The sequence below is a fragment of the Rhinoderma darwinii genome, chromosome 2, assembly GCF_050947455.1.
Source record: "Rhinoderma darwinii isolate aRhiDar2 chromosome 2, aRhiDar2.hap1, whole genome shotgun sequence".
Lineage (NCBI taxonomy): Eukaryota > Metazoa > Chordata > Amphibia > Anura > Rhinodermatidae > Rhinoderma > Rhinoderma darwinii.
Window position 1 is genome coordinate 174,744,841 of NC_134688.1, and position 19,803 is coordinate 174,764,643.

The 19,803-nt window shown below is 39.2% G+C and overlaps 1 protein-coding gene across 5 annotated transcripts in view; it reads right to left on the reverse strand.

Moving 5' to 3' along the window:
- Positions 1-19,803, reverse strand: part of CARS2 (cysteinyl-tRNA synthetase 2, mitochondrial) — a 145,124-nt gene that overhangs the window by 116,142 nt on the left and 9,179 nt on the right. Inside the window, exon 1 of one of the 5 annotated variants that reach the window (XM_075852506.1) lies at positions 5,047-5,492. The exons of the other annotated variants lie outside the window; for them this stretch is intronic. Within the exon in view, the coding sequence (XP_075708621.1) occupies positions 5,047-5,240 (194 nt within the window). The 5' untranslated portion in view covers positions 5,241-5,492. Of the gene's footprint in view, positions 1-5,046; positions 5,493-19,803 lie in introns of those variants that run through there. 5 annotated transcript variants of the gene reach the window in all.

Consider the following 19,803-nt stretch of genomic DNA (forward strand, 5'->3'; position numbering starts at 1 on the left):
TTTAGGCTCTTTGTTTGCGGTCAGCGGTCCAACCTTTTTTTTTTTTTGTATCACTACAGTTTTGTTTTTTTTGTTTTTTAATGCCATTAGGGCTGAGGAGTGTAAGCATTACGTGAAAAGTTTTCACTTTTTCATTGAAAAAAATGTCAATATTGCAAAATCAGTCCAAAATAAAGTATTAAAATGGATTTCTGTTACTTTTTTTTATATAGTTTTGGATGATTGGAGTTGGTTATAGATTGGGTTGGTGGTTTGCGATTTTTTTTGGTTTTATTTACTACTATGTATATTTTTCATTTACTCTCTTTTCACAGTGATGCATATTTATTAATGCAATTATACAGTTTTTTCTAGCGCAATTGAATTGAAAATAATGACATTCAGACTAAGGCCTGATTTACACGAGCGTGTGCGTTTTGCGTGCGCAATAGGCACATAACAGCTCCGTGTGTCATCAGCGTATGATGCACGGCTGCGAGATTTTCGCGCAGCCGCCATCATTATGACACTCCGTTTGGATGTTTGTAAACAGAAAAGCACGTGGTGCTTTTCTGTTTACATTCAGAGTTTGACAGCTGTTGCGCGAATCACGCAGTTCGCACGGAAGTGCTTCCGTGCAGCATGTGTGGTTTTCACGCACCCATTGACTTCAATGGGTGCGTGATGCGCGAACAGCGCACAAATATAGGACATGTGAGTTTTTTTCAGCGGACTCACGCTGAGCAAAACTCACGGACTGTCTGCATGCCCCCATAGACTAATATAGGTGCGTACGACACGCGTGAAAAGCACGCGCCACGCACGTATATCACACTCGTGTAAATGAGGCCTAAATGCCAAATTTATTATGCCACGCACCATTTTTTTCTTACACTTGCTAAGTAGCGGCAAAAACTGTGCATGGATCACATTCAACTTATTTACAAAAAATACCCCAGCCACTTTTCCACATGGTGGCAAGACCTGTTGTAGCTGAGCCTTGTTGAGGGATAAGGCACACAGTGTATTTATATTATACATTGGTGGACCTTTAGGGCCTGTCCACATGCTGCGGATTTGCCGCGGTTTTTTTTCGGACGAAAAAAACGCAGCAGAATATAGTAGCAGCATAGTGGATGAGATTTAACAAATTTAACAGGGCAACTACAGGATGCTATTCCCCCTAAAAATATTATAAAGTTCCATTTATTTACATGTACTGTTGATTTATGAAAAATAATAATAGCTACGATTTAGTCTAGGATTAAATGGCGACTTATAGTCGCCCAACATAAAATGTCCTGCTACCACATCGCACTAAATAGTAGTGAATCTAGTCACATTGCGACCCACAAGTTGCTGCGACAGCCGTCCGAAATCTAAGGGTATGTTTACATGGGCTATTTTCAGCTGTTTTTCGGTCCGTAAACGCCCCGAAAAACGGCTGAAAAATCGGAAGCAGAACGCCTCCAAACATCTGCCCATTGATTTCAATGGGAAATACAGCGTTCTGTTCCGCCGGGCGTTATTTTCCGCCTCATTTTCAAATAACGGCACGTAAAAAGAAGAGCATGTCACTTCTTGAGCCATTTTTGGAGCCGGTTTTCATTGACTCAATAGAAAAACAGCTCCAAAACCGGCTGTAAAAAAATGGCGCAAAAAACGCTAGTTGCTTAAAAAATGGCTGAAAATCAGGAGCTGTTTTAGGGTATGTGCACACGGTAGCAGGCTTTTACGTCTGAAATGACATACTGTTTTCAGGAGAAAACAGCTGCCTCGTTTCAGCCGTAATTCCTCCTCCTCGCATTTTGCGAGGCTTCTCTGACAGCCGTAAATTTTGAGCTGTGCTTCATTGAGTTCAATGAAGAACGGCTCAAATTACGTCTGAAAGAAGTGTCCTGCACTTCTTTTGACGAGGCTGTATTTTTACGCGTCGTCGTTTGACAGCTGTCAAACGACGACGCGTAAATCACAGGTCGTCTGCACAGTACGTCGGCAAACACATTCAAATGAATGGGCAGATGTTTGCCGACGTATTGTAGCCCTATTTTCAAACGTAAAACGAGGCATAATACGCCTCGTTTACGTCTGAAAATAGGTCGTGTGAACCCAGCCTCAGGCTGGGTTCACACGACCTATTTTCAGACGTATACGAGGCGTATTATGCCTCGTTTTACGCCTGAAAATAGGGCTACAATACGTCGGCAAACATCTGCCCATTCATTTGAATGGTTTTGCCGACGTATTGTGCAGACGACCTGTCATTTACGCGTCGTCGTTTGACAGCTGTCAAACGACGACGCGTAAATGGACTGCCTCGGCAAAGAAGTGCAGGGCACTTCTTTGCCACGTAATTTGAGCTGTTCTTCATTGAACTCAATGAATCACAGCTCAAGATTTACGAGCGTCACAGACGGCTCGCAAAATGCGAGGAGGAGCATTTACGCGTGAAACGAGGCAGCTGTTAACAGTCTGTCTTTTCACACGTAAATGCCTCTCATCGTGTGAACATACCCTCACATTGAAAACCGCTCTGTATTTTGAGAAGCATTTTGAGAAGTGTGTGAACATACCCTGTTTCTGTGTCACCACATTCACTATCATTAGGTGCCACATTTCCAATGTTAATGTCATGTGACCACAAGTCGCCGAGTGGCCCTAGACTTAAATAGACACCGCACTTTAGACAAACTTAGCATAAATCAATAGTACATGCGAATAAAAAAAACTTTGTAATATAACTTATTAGGGAAAAATGCCTCTTTCTCCACTTATCAGGCTCCTTCCTCCCTCCCTCCCGGCTGTTCACTCACTCTGGATTTACTGCTTTCTCCGTCTTATTAAGACTGGATTGCCACGTAGCGTAAACGCTGCAGAATTTCCGCAACAGAATTCTGTGTGGAAATTCTGCATTTACAGTAGCAGCAAAGAGAATGATATTTAGAAAATGTCATGCCCACGATGTGGTAAAAAAAACGCAGAAAAGTCGTGTTTTGCAATGAGACTTTCAATTACGCAGCATGACAATTTATGCTGCGGTTCTGTGCAAAGATTCTACGTGTTTGGCCCCTAGACTTCAATGGAGAGCATAAATTCTGCAACAGATTTGTTTTGCTATATTCAATACTTGACACTAAATCCGCAGGTAAAACTGATGTAGAAAAACCGCAGCAGTATTAGCAGGAAAAACGCACTATTTGGTGCAGATTTTTGTGACCAATTTACTAGAGTTTTCTTGAGATTCTGCTGCAGATGATCCGCAGCATATCCTGTGTGTGGGAACATACCCTAAGGGTATGTTCACACGGCCTATTTTCGGGCCATAAACGCCCGAAAAATCGGAAGCAGAAGGGCTCCAAACATCTGCCCATTGATTTCAATGGGAAAACGGCGTTCTGTTCCGATGGAGCGTTTTTCGCGACGTTTTTTTACGTGCAAAACAACGGCCACGAAAAAGAAGTGCAGGACACCTCTTGGGACGTTTTTTGAGCCGTTTCCCATAGACTAGTGAAAAAAGCTCCAAAAACGGCCGTAAAAAACGCAGCGAAAATCGCGAGGGGCACAAAAAACGTCTTGAAAACAGCTCCGTATTTTGACTCTGCGTGTGAACATACCCTAAGGTCTAAGATGGCCTCTGAGCTCACTGAGGGATCAGGTTATAGCTACCAATAGAAGTCTATGGAGAGGGGAGCAGAGTGAGAGAGAAGCAGAGACACAGAGACAGACATGCCGCACTTGCTGGTAAGTGTTACATTCTCAACTACACTGCTCATTACTGCTGTATGATGTAATCCAGCATATATATATATATATATATATATATATACACACACACATATGTAATAGAGATAGAGAATAGTAAGTACATCCTGATCTCCCATGTGCTGGGTATAGAAGACATGATAGCAGTTAGGCTCCACCCACTAGCTCAGAAAAAAACTGCTAGTTATATAGTCTGCAGAGGGGAAAATTGCTATAAAAAAAAAATACAGGTACAGGTCATATAATAGCCAGAAATGGTGTTATACCTCAAGTACACATATGCCAGCTTATTCTGAAAAGCTCGGTACACTTTAGGAGTATTGGAGCGCTCGCTTGTAATGAGCTATGCTCTTGTGTCAGTTGGACATTATCAGGTCGGCTTTTCAGCCTCTTAAAAGAAACAATGGCTTCATTCACTGACCGCAATCAGAGATTTTGAAAATAGAAACATAAAGACTGTATTAGAACGTTGCTGAACCTTTCATTATACAATGAATAAGCTTTATTTACACACAAAAAAAAAAAGAAAAGAAGAGGTAACAAAAACCTTTAAGACTCTTGCACACGACCGAGCGCCACTCGGGCTATTTTTCACGGCATCCGAGTGACACCCAATAGTTTCCACTGACCCATTCACTTCAGTGGGTGAATCGGGTCCATGAAAACAGATCCGACTCTCTGATCCGTGGAGAGATAAAACACGTCCATTCTTTCAACGGATCACAGACGGGACTCGGGCGGCACACACGGTCGTGTGCAAGAGTCCTTAGTGCAGTTGCACACGACCGAGACACACTCGGGCCATTTTTCACGGAATCCGCGTGCCACACGATAGTATTCACAGACCCATTCACTTTAGCGGTTGAATCAAGTCCGTGAAAACGGATCAGATGCGTGGAAAGATAGGACATGTCCGATCTTTCCAAGAATCATGGACGGGACCCGGCCAGTGCACACCATCGAGTGCATGAGGAACTAGTAAACAATTGGGAGACTAGTTATGTCCGAATTTAGATCGGTTGGTTTTTCTGACTAAATGTGCTGGTCTACTGAAGCAGTTGCCATTATTGGGGTCTGCTCATTACCTTATTCAGGACCTGACTGCACATTTGACTGAGTTTTATTCCCACATTATACAAAGCCCAGTTAACACATGTAACATTTTTTTAGTTAGTCGTTTACAGTCTATGTTGTTTTATTGTGTATAAATAACACCCTTCGCCTCAAATTCTCACACAAATATTGCTACATTGCATGACATTTCCTTCCCGTACTATATACAATACAGGCAGAGGATGATCTGACCATGTTGCTAGCGCCGGTCTGTGCAACGTGAGGACTTCCTTCCTTCTGGTCAGGCTGTTGTATACTTGTATTCCAGTGTCATATCCACTAGGGGGCACCAAATGTCCAACAGCAGAAGTACATAAGCCACCGGCCGGAACGTTCACAGTCACTCCCGGCAGCATCCTGCAGCCCTGCCGCACTATTCTCTGCATTTTCCCGCCAACACCCAACGACGCGCGCACGGCGCAAAAGCCTCCGTGTTCTCAGCCGTACAGGGAAATAGCACCGTAATAGAAGCCGCAGCGCTGCTAGTGACACCACATGCGCTGTCAATGACAGAAGCCAACCTCCCTCCATAAAACCAAACCTCTTCCTTCGCCCCTCCCACTGTTAACCATTTATCTTCCGTAGAGCAGCGCCAGATATGATAGAGACACGTAGAGATATGGGTTTATGTCTGACAGGAATTGATAGTTCTCATGTTTACAGCGCAGCCCGGGCCGTCACGTACATCGTTGGTTTACACTGCGGTATGATTGTTTACTAGAGAGCTGTGCACACAACACTGAGCTACTCAGGAATAAGCTCCTCCTGACTACCACACTACAGGCGGTAATAGGAGGAGACGTACAACTACAGCCTGCTCACACTGTGACTACAGTCTCCACCTGCTGCCTCTTTCCAGAGACCTTGCGGCTGCTTGTAGGGACTTCTCACCTTCATATATATGTTATTGTCTACACATAAAATACTATGGACAGAGATACGCAGAACTTTTCCATCTAAAATTAAAAACTCACAAAAAAGGAGAATTTCCACCCAAAATGCAATGTTAAATACTTTTGTGTCAAAAGCATTGTAGGTATGATATACCCAAAATGCAAAATTGTCCCTATATTAGTAAATCTGAAGTTAAAGCAGTAGCCTAAATTTAGTAAATATGGAAAAAATTAAGTACACCCGCCTTTAACCCCTTCAGGACGCAGCCTGTTTTGGCCTTGTGGACACAGATGATTTTTTCAAATCTGATGTCACTTTATGTGGTAATAACTCTGGAATGCTTTTGCCTATCCAAGCGATTCTGAGATTGTTTTCTCGTGACATATTGTACTTTATGTTAGTGAAAAAATGTGGTCGATAAATTCAATATTTATTTGTGAAAAACTTCAAATTTTAGCAAAAATTTGCAAAAATTACCATTTTTCTAAATGTAAATGTGTTTGCTTGTAAAACAGATAGTAATACCACACAAAATAGTTACTAGTTAACATCCCCCACATGTCTACTTTGTTTGCATCATTTTTTTTCACGTACTTTTATTTTTCTTGGACGTTACAAGGCTTAGAACTTTAGCAGCAATTTCTCATATTTTCAAGAAAATGTCAATAGGCCATTTTTTCATGGACCAGTTCAGTTCTGAAGTGGCTTTGAGGGCCTTATATATTAGAATCCCCCAACAAATCACCCCATTTTGAAAACTGCACACCTCAAAGTATTCAAAACCACATTCAGAAAGTATTTTAACCCTTTAGGCGTTTCACAGGAATTAAGGCAAAGTAGAGGTGAAATTTACAAATTTCATTTTTTTTGCCGCAATTCATTTGTAATAAAAAAAAAATCTGTAACACAGAAGGTTTTACAAGAGAAACGCAACTCAATATTTATTGCCCAGATTCTGCAGATTTTAGAAATACCCCAGATGTGGCCCTAGTGTCCTAATGGACTGAAGCACCGGCCTCAGAAGCAAAGGAGCAGCTAGTGGATTTTGGGGCCTCCTTTTTTTAGGAATATATTTTAGGCACCTTGTCAGGTTTGAGGAGGTCTTGTGGTACCTAAACAGTCGAAACCCCCCAAAAGTGACCCCATTTTGGAAACTACGCCCCTCAAGGCATTTTTCTAGGGGTATAGTTAACATTTTGACCCCATAGTTTTTTTGCAGAATTTAGTGGAATTAGTCTGTGAAGATGAAAATCACCTATTTTTCTGTGGAAACATAGAATTTTTTCATTTTTACAAGGTATAAAGGAGAAAAAGCACCCCAAAATTTATAACGCAATTTCTCCCGATTACGGCAATACCCCATATGTGGTCGTAAACTGATGTTTGGACCCACAGCAAGGCTCAGGAGGGAAGGAGCGCCTTTTGGATTTTGGAGCGCAGATTTTGCTGGATTGGTTTTTAGTGCCATGTCGGGTTTGCAACGCCCCGGGGGGACCAAAACAGTGGAAACCCCCCAAAAGTGACCCCATTTTGGAAACTACACCCCTCAAGGAATTTTTCTAGGGGTATATGGAGCATTTTGACCCCACAGGATCTTTTTTAGAGCAAAGGTGACCAAAAAACAACGATTTTGGCACTTTCAATTCTTTATTTCTTACAGCGTTCACCTTGCGCAATAAATTACGTTTTACTTTATTCTGCCGGTCGGTACGATTACGGCGATACCATATGTGTATCGTTTTTTTTAACGTTTTGCAGCGTTTGCACAATAAAATGACGTTTCTATAAAATAATTTATTTTCTGGGACACGCTATTCTCAGCCGTAACTTTTTTATTTTTTCGTCAAAAAAGCTGTGGGAGGTCTTGTTTTTTGCGGGACGGGTTGTAGTTTTTATTGGTACGATTTTGGGGTAAATGCGACTTTTTGATCACTTTTTATTCTATATCTTGGGAGGGGTGGTGACCAAGAAATAGCGATGCTGACATAGTTTTCCGTTTATTTTGTTTGCGGCGTTTACCGTGCGGAAAAATTAACATTATAGTTTCATAGTTTGGGTCGTTACAAACACGGTGATACCAAATATGTGTACTTTTTTTAACGTTTTCATTTTTTCCCTTTAATAAATGACTTATTATAGGAAAAAAACAACTTATTTTTACACTTTTATAAAACATTTTTATTAACTTTTTTTTACTTTTTACACTTTATATTTTTGTTTATTAACTTTTTACACTTAATTTTTTTGACCTGCAGCTTTGATCGCTGCTAGAATACATTACACTACCTAGGTAGTGTAACGTATTCCAACTGTCAGTGTGACGTCACAGTTACTCTGACAGTTGGTCTACGAGGACCAGCAGAGGCTTATCCTCGTAGGCTGACATACATGGCAGACCTGGGGGCCGTTGTCTGGCCCACGGGTGCCATCACAAGCATCAGAAGCTCCCACGATTGCATGGGGGCTGCTGATGCACTACAAACCCGCTACATGCGGAGCTCGCAATCGAGCCCCGCATGTAACGGGTTAATTGCCGAAATCAGCGGCGATTAGCCGCTGATCGGCAACACTGGAGTGTCAGCTGTCGGGGACAGCTGATCTCCAAGTTCCCGATGCACACTGTCGCCGACAGTGTGCCATCGGGAACGACACAGTGACTTCCTGTCACTCTGACAGGAAGCCTATCAGGACCAGCCGAAGGTTAGTCCTGATGGGCTTCCGTCCATGGCAGACCCGGAAGCCATTGTTTGGCTTCCGTTTGCCATAGTAACTATCGGCAAACCCCGCGATTTCGGACCGGGGTCTGCCGATATGTTCGAAACCCCCAAAATTCGGCTGTCGGCGACAGCTGACCTCCCAGTTCCCGGTGCACATTGTCGCCGACAGTGTGCACCTGGAAAAACTCAGTAAGGCAGGATTCACACGAACGGGTCGTTCCCGAGCCCGAGTGCCGGCCGGTAAAATCGGCCATTCTGCCCGGCCGGTTTGCATAAAGTTTTGCATCCGTGCCGGGCCGGGCAGATCCGGACAGTGACATCAGCGGCAACTCCTGAAGGGGAATCCCCATGTGTTCGGGGATTCCGCTTCAGGAGTTTCCCCTGATGTCACTGCCCAGATATGGACAGAGACATCAAGCGCTCTGTCCAGGAGCGGAATCCCCGAAAACACGGGGATTCCGCTCCTTCAAGGAGCTAAAGTGCGGCTAGCACATAGCAGAGCGGGGAGATACCTCCCTGCTCTGCTATAGTGGCGTCGCTACAGTAGTAGCAGCCGCAGCAGCTGCACCTGCTAGCGGCGCCATCGAAGGTGTCGCCGGGCCAGGGTGATTTTAACAAGCAGGGGAAGGGAGCCAGCGCAGCGCTCCCTCCACCTGCTGTACACCCCGGCCCTGCCACACAGTGTGCAGCGATGCCATTCGTCAGAATGGCATCAACTCCTCCTCCTCACATGCACTCTGCGCTGTGAGGAGGAGGAGATAGAGCGCAAGCTCCGGAAAACCCGGCCATCACTCGGGACACATTCCGCTGATGGCCGTGTATTACCCGGCCCCATAGACTTCTATGGGAGCCGGGCGGCCGGGTACCCGGGCGAAGATAGAGCATGTCCTATTTTTTGACGGCCGGATTTCCCGGCCGTCAAAAAATCGGTCGTGTGAATAGCCCCATTAGGGGTCTATTATTCCTAATGCAGCCGGGTGCCGGCCGATTTATGAACGGCCGGCACCCGGCCGGGAAACCCTGCCGTGTGAATGAGGCCATACTGTACGTCCTTGTGCGCTAAGACACTGGCAGCAGGGACATACAGTTGGGTCCTGGTGCGCCTAGGGGTTAATCCTATGTTTTTATTTATCATGGCCTAAATAACAATTGTGTGGTCCTCAGCAACTTTATAAACACACAAATAAACAAAAAACACAACACATTTCAATATGTAGTATTTTTTTTTTTTTTTTTTTTTACAGTAAACCAACATTCAGAAACCAGGTGGGGAAAATATAAGTACACCCTCCCTACTTCTACAATTCTTGTTTTACTGTTTGGATCTATTCCTGTGTTTGGTTCCAAAAAACTGCATCAAAAATTGTTACAAAACTATAAGGCCGGGTTCCCACTTAGGCTATGTTCACACGGATAACAAAAAACGGCTGTAAATACGGAGCTGTTTTCAAAGGAAAACAGCCCCTGATTTTCAGCCGTTTTTGCGCCAATTTTTACAACCGTTTTTGCTGCTGTTTTTCTATTGATCCAATGAAAAACATGCACTTCTTTTTTACAAGGCGTTTCTTTTACGTATTTTCAGCTGTTTTTCGTGGCACTTACAGCCCGAAAAACTTCGGAAAATAGGCCGCGTGAACATATTCTTAGCGTTAACTCTGCAGAATTTCCACAACAGAATTCTGTGCGGAAATTCTGAAGCATTTACAGTAGCAGCAAAGTGCGGGAGATATAGAAAATCTCATGCTCACGCTGCAGAAAAAAACATAGCGTAAACGTTAATAAATTGACCTGCGGTGCGGAATTTAAATCCGCAGCATGTCCATTTATACTACATTTTATTTGATTTTCTGTTGTAGGTTTTCCCCATTGAATTCAATGCAAAACCCGCAACAGAAAGCCAAGCGTTGTGACTTTTGCGGCGGAATCGCAGCGATTCCACCGTAAGGCTGGGTTCACATGAGCATGTTACGTCCGTAATGGACGGAACGTATTTCGGCCGCAAGTCCCGGACCGAACACACTGCAGGGGAACTACTGTCCCGTACTGTAATCATGTTTTCAGTACAGGACAGTAGTTCCAAAGAGACGTAGGGACTCCTAGCGTCGTACATAACTATGATGCTAGGAGCCCGGCTCCCTGCAGTGTGTTCAGTCCGGCACTTGCGGCCGAAATATGTTCCGTCCATTACGGACCGAACATGCTCGTGTGAGCCCAGCCTAAAGAATCTGAACTCCTTTTTCCTGCAGTCTGGTCCTCCTGAGATGACGTTTCATCCAATGTGACTGTTGCATCCAAACACAGGCTGCAGCGTCACATGGCCTACAACATCATCTTGTGAGGCCGGACTACGCACAGAAAAGAAGGAGGGGGTAAGTATGGTCGTGTTTTTTTTTTTTTACCCCATTGCTGCATTCCGCAGCAATAATTCAGTTCGATAAACCGCACCACAATGTGGTGCAGTTTTTCGGACGGTAGGTGCTGCGGGTTCCAACATTCTACAGTGCTTTACAATTCAGGGAAGTACAAACAATTGAAAGGGGTATTTCCATCTTACACATTTATTGCATATTCAATGGATATCCCATAAATGACTGACCTATCGGTAAAATGGGTGTCCACTGATCAAAGTCGACAATTCCCGGCATCTTTCTTCATATACGTCCTTGGAAAGATGGCCACACTTGTACACAGACCTTTCCATTGAAGCCTACAAGTCTTAGGCTGGGTTCACACGAGCATGTTCGGTCTGTAAAGGACGGAACGTATTTCGGCCGCAAGTCCCGGACCGAACACAGTGCAGGGAGCCGGGCTCCTAGCATCATAGTTATGTACGACACTAGGAGTCCCTGCCTCGCTGCAGGACAACTGTCCCGTACTGTAATCATGTTTTCAGTACGGGACAGTAGTTCCATGGAGACGCAGGGACTCCTAGCGTCGTACATAACTATGATGCTAGGAGCCCGGCTCCCTGCAGTGTGTTTGGTCCGGGACTTGCGGCCAAAATACGTTCCGTCCTTTACAGACCGGACCTGCTCGTGTGAACCCAGCCTAAGACTTGTAGGCTTCAATGGAAAGGTCCGTGTAAAAGTGTGGCCATCTTTCCAAGGACGTATATGAAGAAAGATGCCGGGAATTGTCGACTTAGATCAGTGGACACCCATTTTTGCGGCCGAAATACATTGTGAATCCAGCCTTACGGAAAGACCTGAGCACGGGAGCTAATGACTTGCATACTTTACACCTGTATTTCGCGCTATAAAAATGGTGCATGTTGGGAAATAAATGTTCCAATTCCTCTTAGCTAAGCTTCTTTTTCTAGGTAGGTGTAAAAGTGTTTAAAATACATAATAAATTGAGTGCATGCCATATTACTTGTGCCAGAATTCTAATACATTTTGCTAAGCATTGTCAGAAGGTTCAGTTGTTTAAACCTAGCACCAAAATGTGGAAGAATTGTGATCTGGTTAACTTTAACCACGGAATGATTCACACGAATGTAGCCCACCTAGGACGTGAAAAAACGCTGTTTTCCACGTTCGAGTTGGACCCGTGCGGCCCGCGATGTCACAGATCCCCCACAAACTACAGTCAATGGAGGGATGTGTAACACGCAATAAAATAGGACATGTCCTATTTTTCAACAGAGCGTTCACACACTCCTTTGAAACAACAGTCGTGTGAACGGCCCCATTGAAATGCATGGGTCCGTGTGACGGCCGTTGTTTTAACGTTCGTTACACGGTTGAGATTCACGTTCGTGTGAATGAGCCCTTACTATTAATCTGACACTATTCTAAGCACATGATTTGAATGGTCTTTTGCCTATAATATTGTGACAGATTTTCAGTAACCAAAATATTACAGCACTGCTGATTATGTGTTCTATAGAGCTCCTTCATTCTAGAAATCAGTGGTGGTCTGATATCACAGACTTCAACAATGTGATCTTTGACATATCAGAAGATCATTTTTACTGGAATGTCCGCTGCGGAAAACTGCAGCTTTAAGGCCGGGTTCCCGCGTAACGTAAACGTTGCAGAATCTCAATCAACTAAAATGCATCATAAATGGAGATGCTGCGGAATTAAATTCTGCACCACAGGTCAATCTATTAGCGTTTACGCTGCATTGTTTTTTTTGCAGCGTGGACATGAGATTTTCTAAATCTCATCCACTTTGCTGCTACTGTAAATGCTGTGGAATTTACGCTCAGTATTCCGTTGCGGAAATTCCGCAGCGTTTACGCTATGTACGAACCCAGCCTATGGCTTGTCCACACGTAGCGGAATTGCTGCATATTTTCCATCCAGAATTGCAGACGAAAAATATGCAGCACAATACAGTAGCAGCATAGTGGATGAGATTTAACAAATCTCATCCAAACGCTGCGTAAAATTTCTGAGCAGAAATTAACCTGCGGTGCATATTTCTCGTACTACAGCATATAAATTCCTGCTGTGGAAAGTGGACTGAATTGCTGCATTTTTCAGGAGGAGATGTCACTAGCAAAACTCAGCAAAATCTGCACCATTTTCTGCAGTAAAAAATGCAAGAAATAGTGCGGTATTTCCGCAGCCGAATGTCTGCTAGTTGTAACGGAAATGATGCAGCAATTCCATTACATGTGGACAAGCCCTTAGAACAGAGGTCTCAAGCATATAACAGAGGTCTCAAGCATATATGGACAGTGTTGTCAGGGTATTCCCCAGAGCGGAGTCCCGGACAGAGCGCTAGTATAGGCTCCGCCTCTGGGACTCTGTTTAATCCCCCTGACATCGCTGTCCATATATGCACATGAGATGTCTGGGGCTTCGCCAGAGCCGGAGTCCCGGGCAGAGCGCTAGTATAGGTTCTGCTTCGGGACTCTGTGGAATCCCCCTGACATCACTGTCCATATATGGACACGCGATGTCTGGGGCTTCCCCAGAGCGGAGTCCCGGGCAGAGCAATAGTATAGGCTCTACTCCGACACGCTGTGGAATCCCCTGACATCGCGATCTATATATGGACAGTGTTGTCAGGGTCTTCCCCAGAGCAGAGTCCCGGGCAGAGCGCTAGTATAGGCTCTGCTCCGGGACAGTGTGTCAGGGTCTTCCCCAGAGCGGAGCAGAGCGCTGGTGTCGGCTCTGCTCCTGGACTCTGTGGAATTCCCTGACATCGCTGTCCACATATGAACAGCGATGTCTGGGGCTTCCCCAGAGCCGGAGTCCCGAGCAGAGCGCTGGTGTCGGCTCTGCTCCGGGACTCTGTGGAATTCCCTGACATCGCTGTCCATATATGGACAGTGATGTCTAGGGCTTCCCCAAAGCTGGACAATGATGTCGGGAGCACAGCTGGAGTTCCAGTAGGAGCGTTACTTTTTTTTTATCAAAAAAAGTTTTTTATTATTTCACATTTTTTAACAAATTAGAATTCCCAACCCCACCCAAAGTTCTACATTGATTGTTAAAGATCTTCCAACTCGCCAGTCCATGGACGTTCCCAGATAAAGTCCTTCAAAGTAGCAACAGCAAGGAAGTAAATAAAGTACCCCCATCCCTTAACATGGCAAATATGACTCAAGTATGGAACACATATGGAACAAAGATGCATCAAACATGTAATAAGCAAAAATTAACCCACATCCCAGATGTACATTTGGACAGAACTCAAAGAGCCAGTGACTGATGATCCGCCATTCCCCCCACACAAGGAGATTGTCAATCTATAGAGGGCCTATCCACCAGTAGAATCGCTGGAGCCAAACCCGGGGTATCCAATCAAGGGGACCATAGGTCTTCAAATTTAGTAGGGGTCCCCCTTTTGTCATACACATACTTTTCCAATCATAGCATGGTGTTGACTCTGATGGGATGCAATTAGCAGTAGGAGCGCTACTAGCGCTCTGCCTGGGACTCCAGCTCTGGAGTTGCCCCTGACATCTCTGGCCATATATGTATGGACAGTGATGTCAGGGGCTCCTCCAGCAGAGGAATACCCGGCCAAAGCGTCGGCACTATCTACAAGGGGGGTGTGTGGCAGCATCTACAGAGGGCATTGTGGCAGCATCTACAGAGGGCACTGTGGCAGCATCTACAGAGGCCACTGTACAGCACCTACAGAGGCCAATGTGGCAGCATCTACAGAGGGCACTGTGGCAGCATCTACAGAGGGCACTGTGGCAGCATCTACAGAGGGCACTGTGGAATTATCTACAGAGGGCACTGTGGAATTATCCACAGAGGGCACTGTGGAATTATCTACAGAGGGCACTGTGGCATTATCTACGGGTGGGTGTGTGGCAGTATCTACAGAGGACACTGTGGCATTATCTAGGGGGGTGTGGCAATATCTACAGAGGGCACTGTGGCATTATCTATAGAGGGCACTGTGGCATTGTCTACAGAGGGCAGTGGCATTATCTATAGAGGGATCTGTGGAACTATCTAAAAAGAGGCTGCCTAATTTTGACATTTGTGTGTCTGCCAAACGCTGACAACTGAGCCGTCGGACTGCATTTAGTGACACTTAAACTGTAAAACTGGATTGTTGATATAAGCACGTGGAGTAAACTCGCAAATTTCCGTTAAGTTTAAACCTAGCGGTATTATTATAGTAATGTAGTATTATAGTAATGTAGTATTATTATAGTAATGTAGAATTATTATATTATTGTAGTATTATTGTTATAGAAATGTAGTATTATAGTAATGTAGTATTGTTATAGTAACGTAGTATTGTTATAGTAATGTAGTGTTATAGTAATGTAGTAGTGTTATTATATTAATGTAGTATTGTAGTAATGTAGTATTGTTATAGTAATGTAGTGTTATAGTAATGTAGTAGTGTTATTATAGTAATGTAGTATTGTTATAGTAATGTAGTATTGTTATAGTAATGTAGTAGTGTTATTATAGTAATGTAGTATTGTTATAGTAACGTAGTATTGTTATAGTAATGTAGTTTTATAGTAATGTAGTAGAGTTATTATAGTAATGTAGTATTGTAGTAATGTAGTATTGTTATAGTAATGTAGTGTTATAGTAATGTAGTAGTGTTATTATAGTAATGTAGTATTGTTATAGTAACGTAGTATTGTTATAGTAATGTAGTGTTATAGTAATGTAGTAGTGTTATTATAGTAATGTAGTATTGTAGTAATGTAGTATTGTTATAGTAATGTAGTGTTATAGTAATGTAGTAGTGTTATTATAGTAATGTAGTAATTTAGTATTGTTATAGTAATGTAGTGTTATAGTAATGTAGTAGTGTTATTATAGTAATGTAGTATTGTAGTAATGTAGTATTGTTATAGTAATGTAGTGTTATAGTAATGTAGTAGTGTTATTAAAGTAATGTAGTATTGTTATAGTAATGTAGTGTTATAGTAATGTAGTAGTGTTATTATAGTAATGTAGTATTGTAGTAATGTAGTATTGTTATAGTAATGTAGTATTGTAGTGTTATTATAGTAATGTAGTATTGTTATAGTAATGTAGTATTGTAGTAATGTAGTGTTATTATAGTAATGTAGTATTGTTATAGTAATGTAGTATTGTTATAGTAATGTAGTATTGTAGTAATGTAGTGTTATTATAGTAATGTAGTATTGTTATAGTAATGTAGTATTGTTATAGTAATGTAGTATTGTAGTACTGTAGTATTGTTATAGTAATGTAGTGTTATAGTAATGTAGTATTGTTATAGTAATGTAGTATTATTATAGTAATGTAGTATTGTAGTAATGTAGTATTGTTATAGTAATGTAGTATTGTAGTAATGTAGTATTGTTATAGTAATGTAGTAGTGTTATTATAGTAATGTAGTATTGTTATAGTAATGTAGTATTATTAAAGTAATGTAGTATTGTTATAGTAATGTAGTATTATTATAGTAATGTAGTAATGTAGTGTTATTATAGTAATGTAGTAATGTAGTATTGTTATAGTAATGTAGTATTGTAGTACTGTAGTATTGTTATAGTAATGTAGTGTTATAGTAATGTTGTATTGTTATAGTAATGTAGTATTATTATAGTAATGTAGTATTGTAGTAATGTAGTATTGTTATAGTAATGTAGTATTGTAGTAATGTAGTATTGTTATAGTAATGTAGTAGTGTTATTATAGTAATGTAGTATTGTTATAGTAATGTAGTATTATTAATGTAATGTAGTATTGTTATAGTAATGTAGTATTATTATAGTAATGTAGTATTGTAGTAATGTAGTATTGTTATAGTAATGTAGTGTTATTATAGTAATGTAGTATTATTATAGTAATGTAGTATTGTAGTAATGTAGTATTGTTATAGTAATGTCGTATTGTAGTAATGTAGTATTGTTATAGTAATGTAGTGTTATAGTAATGTAGTAGTGTTATTATAGTAATGTAGTAATGTAGTGTTATTATAGTAATGTAGTAATGTAGTATTATTATAGTAATGTAGTAATGTAGTGTTATTATAGTAATGTAGTAATGTAGTATTGTTATAGTAATGTAGTATTGTAGTACTGTAGTATTGTTATAGTAATGTAGTGTTATAGTAATGTAGTATTGTTATAGTAATGTAGTATTATTATAGTAATGTAGTATTGTAGTAATGTAGTATTGTTATAGTAATGTAGTAGTGTTATTATAGTAATGTAGTATTGTTATAGTAATGTAGTATTATTAAAGTAATGTAGTATTGTTATAGTAATGTAGTATTATTATAGTAATGTAGTATTGTAGTAATGTAGTATTGTTATAGTAATGTAGTGTTATTATAGTAATGTAGTATTATTATAGTAATGTAGTATTGTTATAGCAATGTCGTATTGTAGTAATGTAGTATTGTTATAGTAATGTAGTGTTATAGTAATGTAGTAGTGTTATTATAGTAATGTAGTATTGTAGTAATGTAGTATTGTTATAGTAATGTAGTATTGTAGTGTTATTATAGTAATGTAGTATTGTTATAGTAATGTAGTATTGTAGTAATGTAGTGTTATTATAGTAATGTAGTATTGTTATAGTAATGTAGTATTGTTATAGTAATTTAGTATTGTAGTAATGTAGTGTTATTATAGTAATGTAGTATTGTTATAGTAATGTAGTATTGTTATAGTAATGTAGTATTGTAGTACTGTAGTATTGTTATAGTAATGTAGTGTTATAGTAATGTAGTATTGTTATAGTAATGTAGTATTATTATAGTAATGTAGTATTGTAGTAATGTAGTATTGTTATAGTAATGTAGTATTGTAGTAATGTAGTATTGTTATAGTAATGTAGTAGTGTTATTATAGTAATGTAGTATTGTTATAGTAATGTAGTATTATTAAAGTAATGTAGTATTGTTATAGTAATGTAGTATTATTATAGTAATGTAGTAATGTAGTGTTATTATAGTAATGTAGTAATGTAGTATTGTTATAGTAATGTAGTATTGTAGTACTGTAGTATTGTTATAGTAATGTAGTGTTATAGTAATGTTGTATTGTTATAGTAATGTAGTATTATTATAGTAATGTAGTATTGTAGTAATGTAGTATTGTTATAGTAATGTAGTATTGTAGTAATGTAGTATTGTTATAGTAATGTAGTAGTGTTATTATAGTAATGTAGTATTGTTATAGTAATGTAGTATTATTAATGTAATGTAGTATTGTTATAGTAATGTAGTATTATTATAGTAATGTAGTATTGTAGTAATGTAGTATTGTTATAGTAATGTAGTGTTATTATAGTAATGTAGTATTATTATAGTAATGTAGTATTGTAGTAATGTAGTATTGTTATAGTAATGTCGTATTGTAGTAATGTAGTATTGTTATAGTAATGTAGTGTTATAGTAATGTAGTAGTGTTATTATAGTAATGTAGTAATGTAGTGTTATTATAGTAATGTAGTAATGTAGTGTTATTATAGTAATGTAGTAATGTAGTGTTATTATAGTAATGTAGTAATGTAGTATTGTTATAGTAATGTAGTATTGTAGTACTGTAGTATTGTTATAGTAATGTAGTGTTATAGTAATGTAGTATTGTTATAGTAATGTAGTATTATTATAGTAATGTAGTATTGTAGTAATGTAGTATTGTTATAGTAATGTAGTAGTGTTATTATAGTAATGTAGTATTGTTATAGTAATGTAGTATTATTAAAGTAATGTAGTATTGTTATAGTAATGTAGTATTATTATAGTAATGTAGTATTGTAGTAATGTAGTATTGTTATAGTAATGTAGTGTTATTATAGTAATGTAGTATTATTATAGTAATGTAGTATTGTAGTAATGTAGTATTGTTATAGTAATGTCGTATTGTAGTAATGTAGTATTGTTATAGTAATGTAGTGTTATAGTAATGTAGTAGTGTTATTATAGTAATGTAGTATTGTAGTAATGTAGTATTGTTATAGTAATGTAGTATTGTAGTGTTATTATAGTAATGTAGTATTGTTATAGTAATGTAGTATTGTAGTAATGTAGTGTTATTATAGTAATGTAGTATTGTTATAGTAATGTAGTATTGTTATAGTAATTTAGTATTGTAGTAATGTAGTGTTATTATAGTAATGTAGTATTGTTATAGTAATGTAGTATTGTTATAGTAATGTAGTATTGTAGTACTGTAGTATTGTTATAGTAATGTAGTGTTATAGTAATGTAGTATTGTTATAGTAATGTAGTATTATTATAGTAATGTAGTATTGTAGTAATGTAGTATTGTTATAGTAATGTAGTATTGTAGTAATGTAGTATTGTTATAGTAATGTAGTAGTGTTATTATAGTAATGTAGTATTGTTATAGTAATGTAGTATTATTAAAGTAATGTAGTATTGTTATAGTAATGTAGTATTATTATAGTAATGTAGTAATGTAGTGTTATTATAGTAATGTAGTAATGTAGTATTGTTATAGTAATGTAGTATTGTAGTACTGTAGTATTGTTATAGTAATGTAGTGTTATAGTAATGTTGTATTGTTATAGTAATGTAGTATTATTATAGTAATGTAGTATTGTAGTAATGTAGTATTGTTATAGTAATGTAGTATTGTAGTAATGTAGTATTGTTATAGTAATGTAGTAGTGTTATTATAGTAATGTAGTATTGTTATAGTAATGTAGTATTATTAATGTAATGTAGTATTGTTATAGTAATGTAGTATTATTATAGTAATGTAGTATTGTAGTAATGTAGTATTGTTATAGTAATGTAGTGTTATTATAGTAATGTAGTATTATTATAGTAATGTAGTATTGTAGTAATGTAGTATTGTTATAGTAATGTCGTATTGTAGTAATGTAGTATTGTTATAGTAATGTAGTGTTATAGTAATGTAGTAGTGTTATTATAGTAATGTAGTATTGTA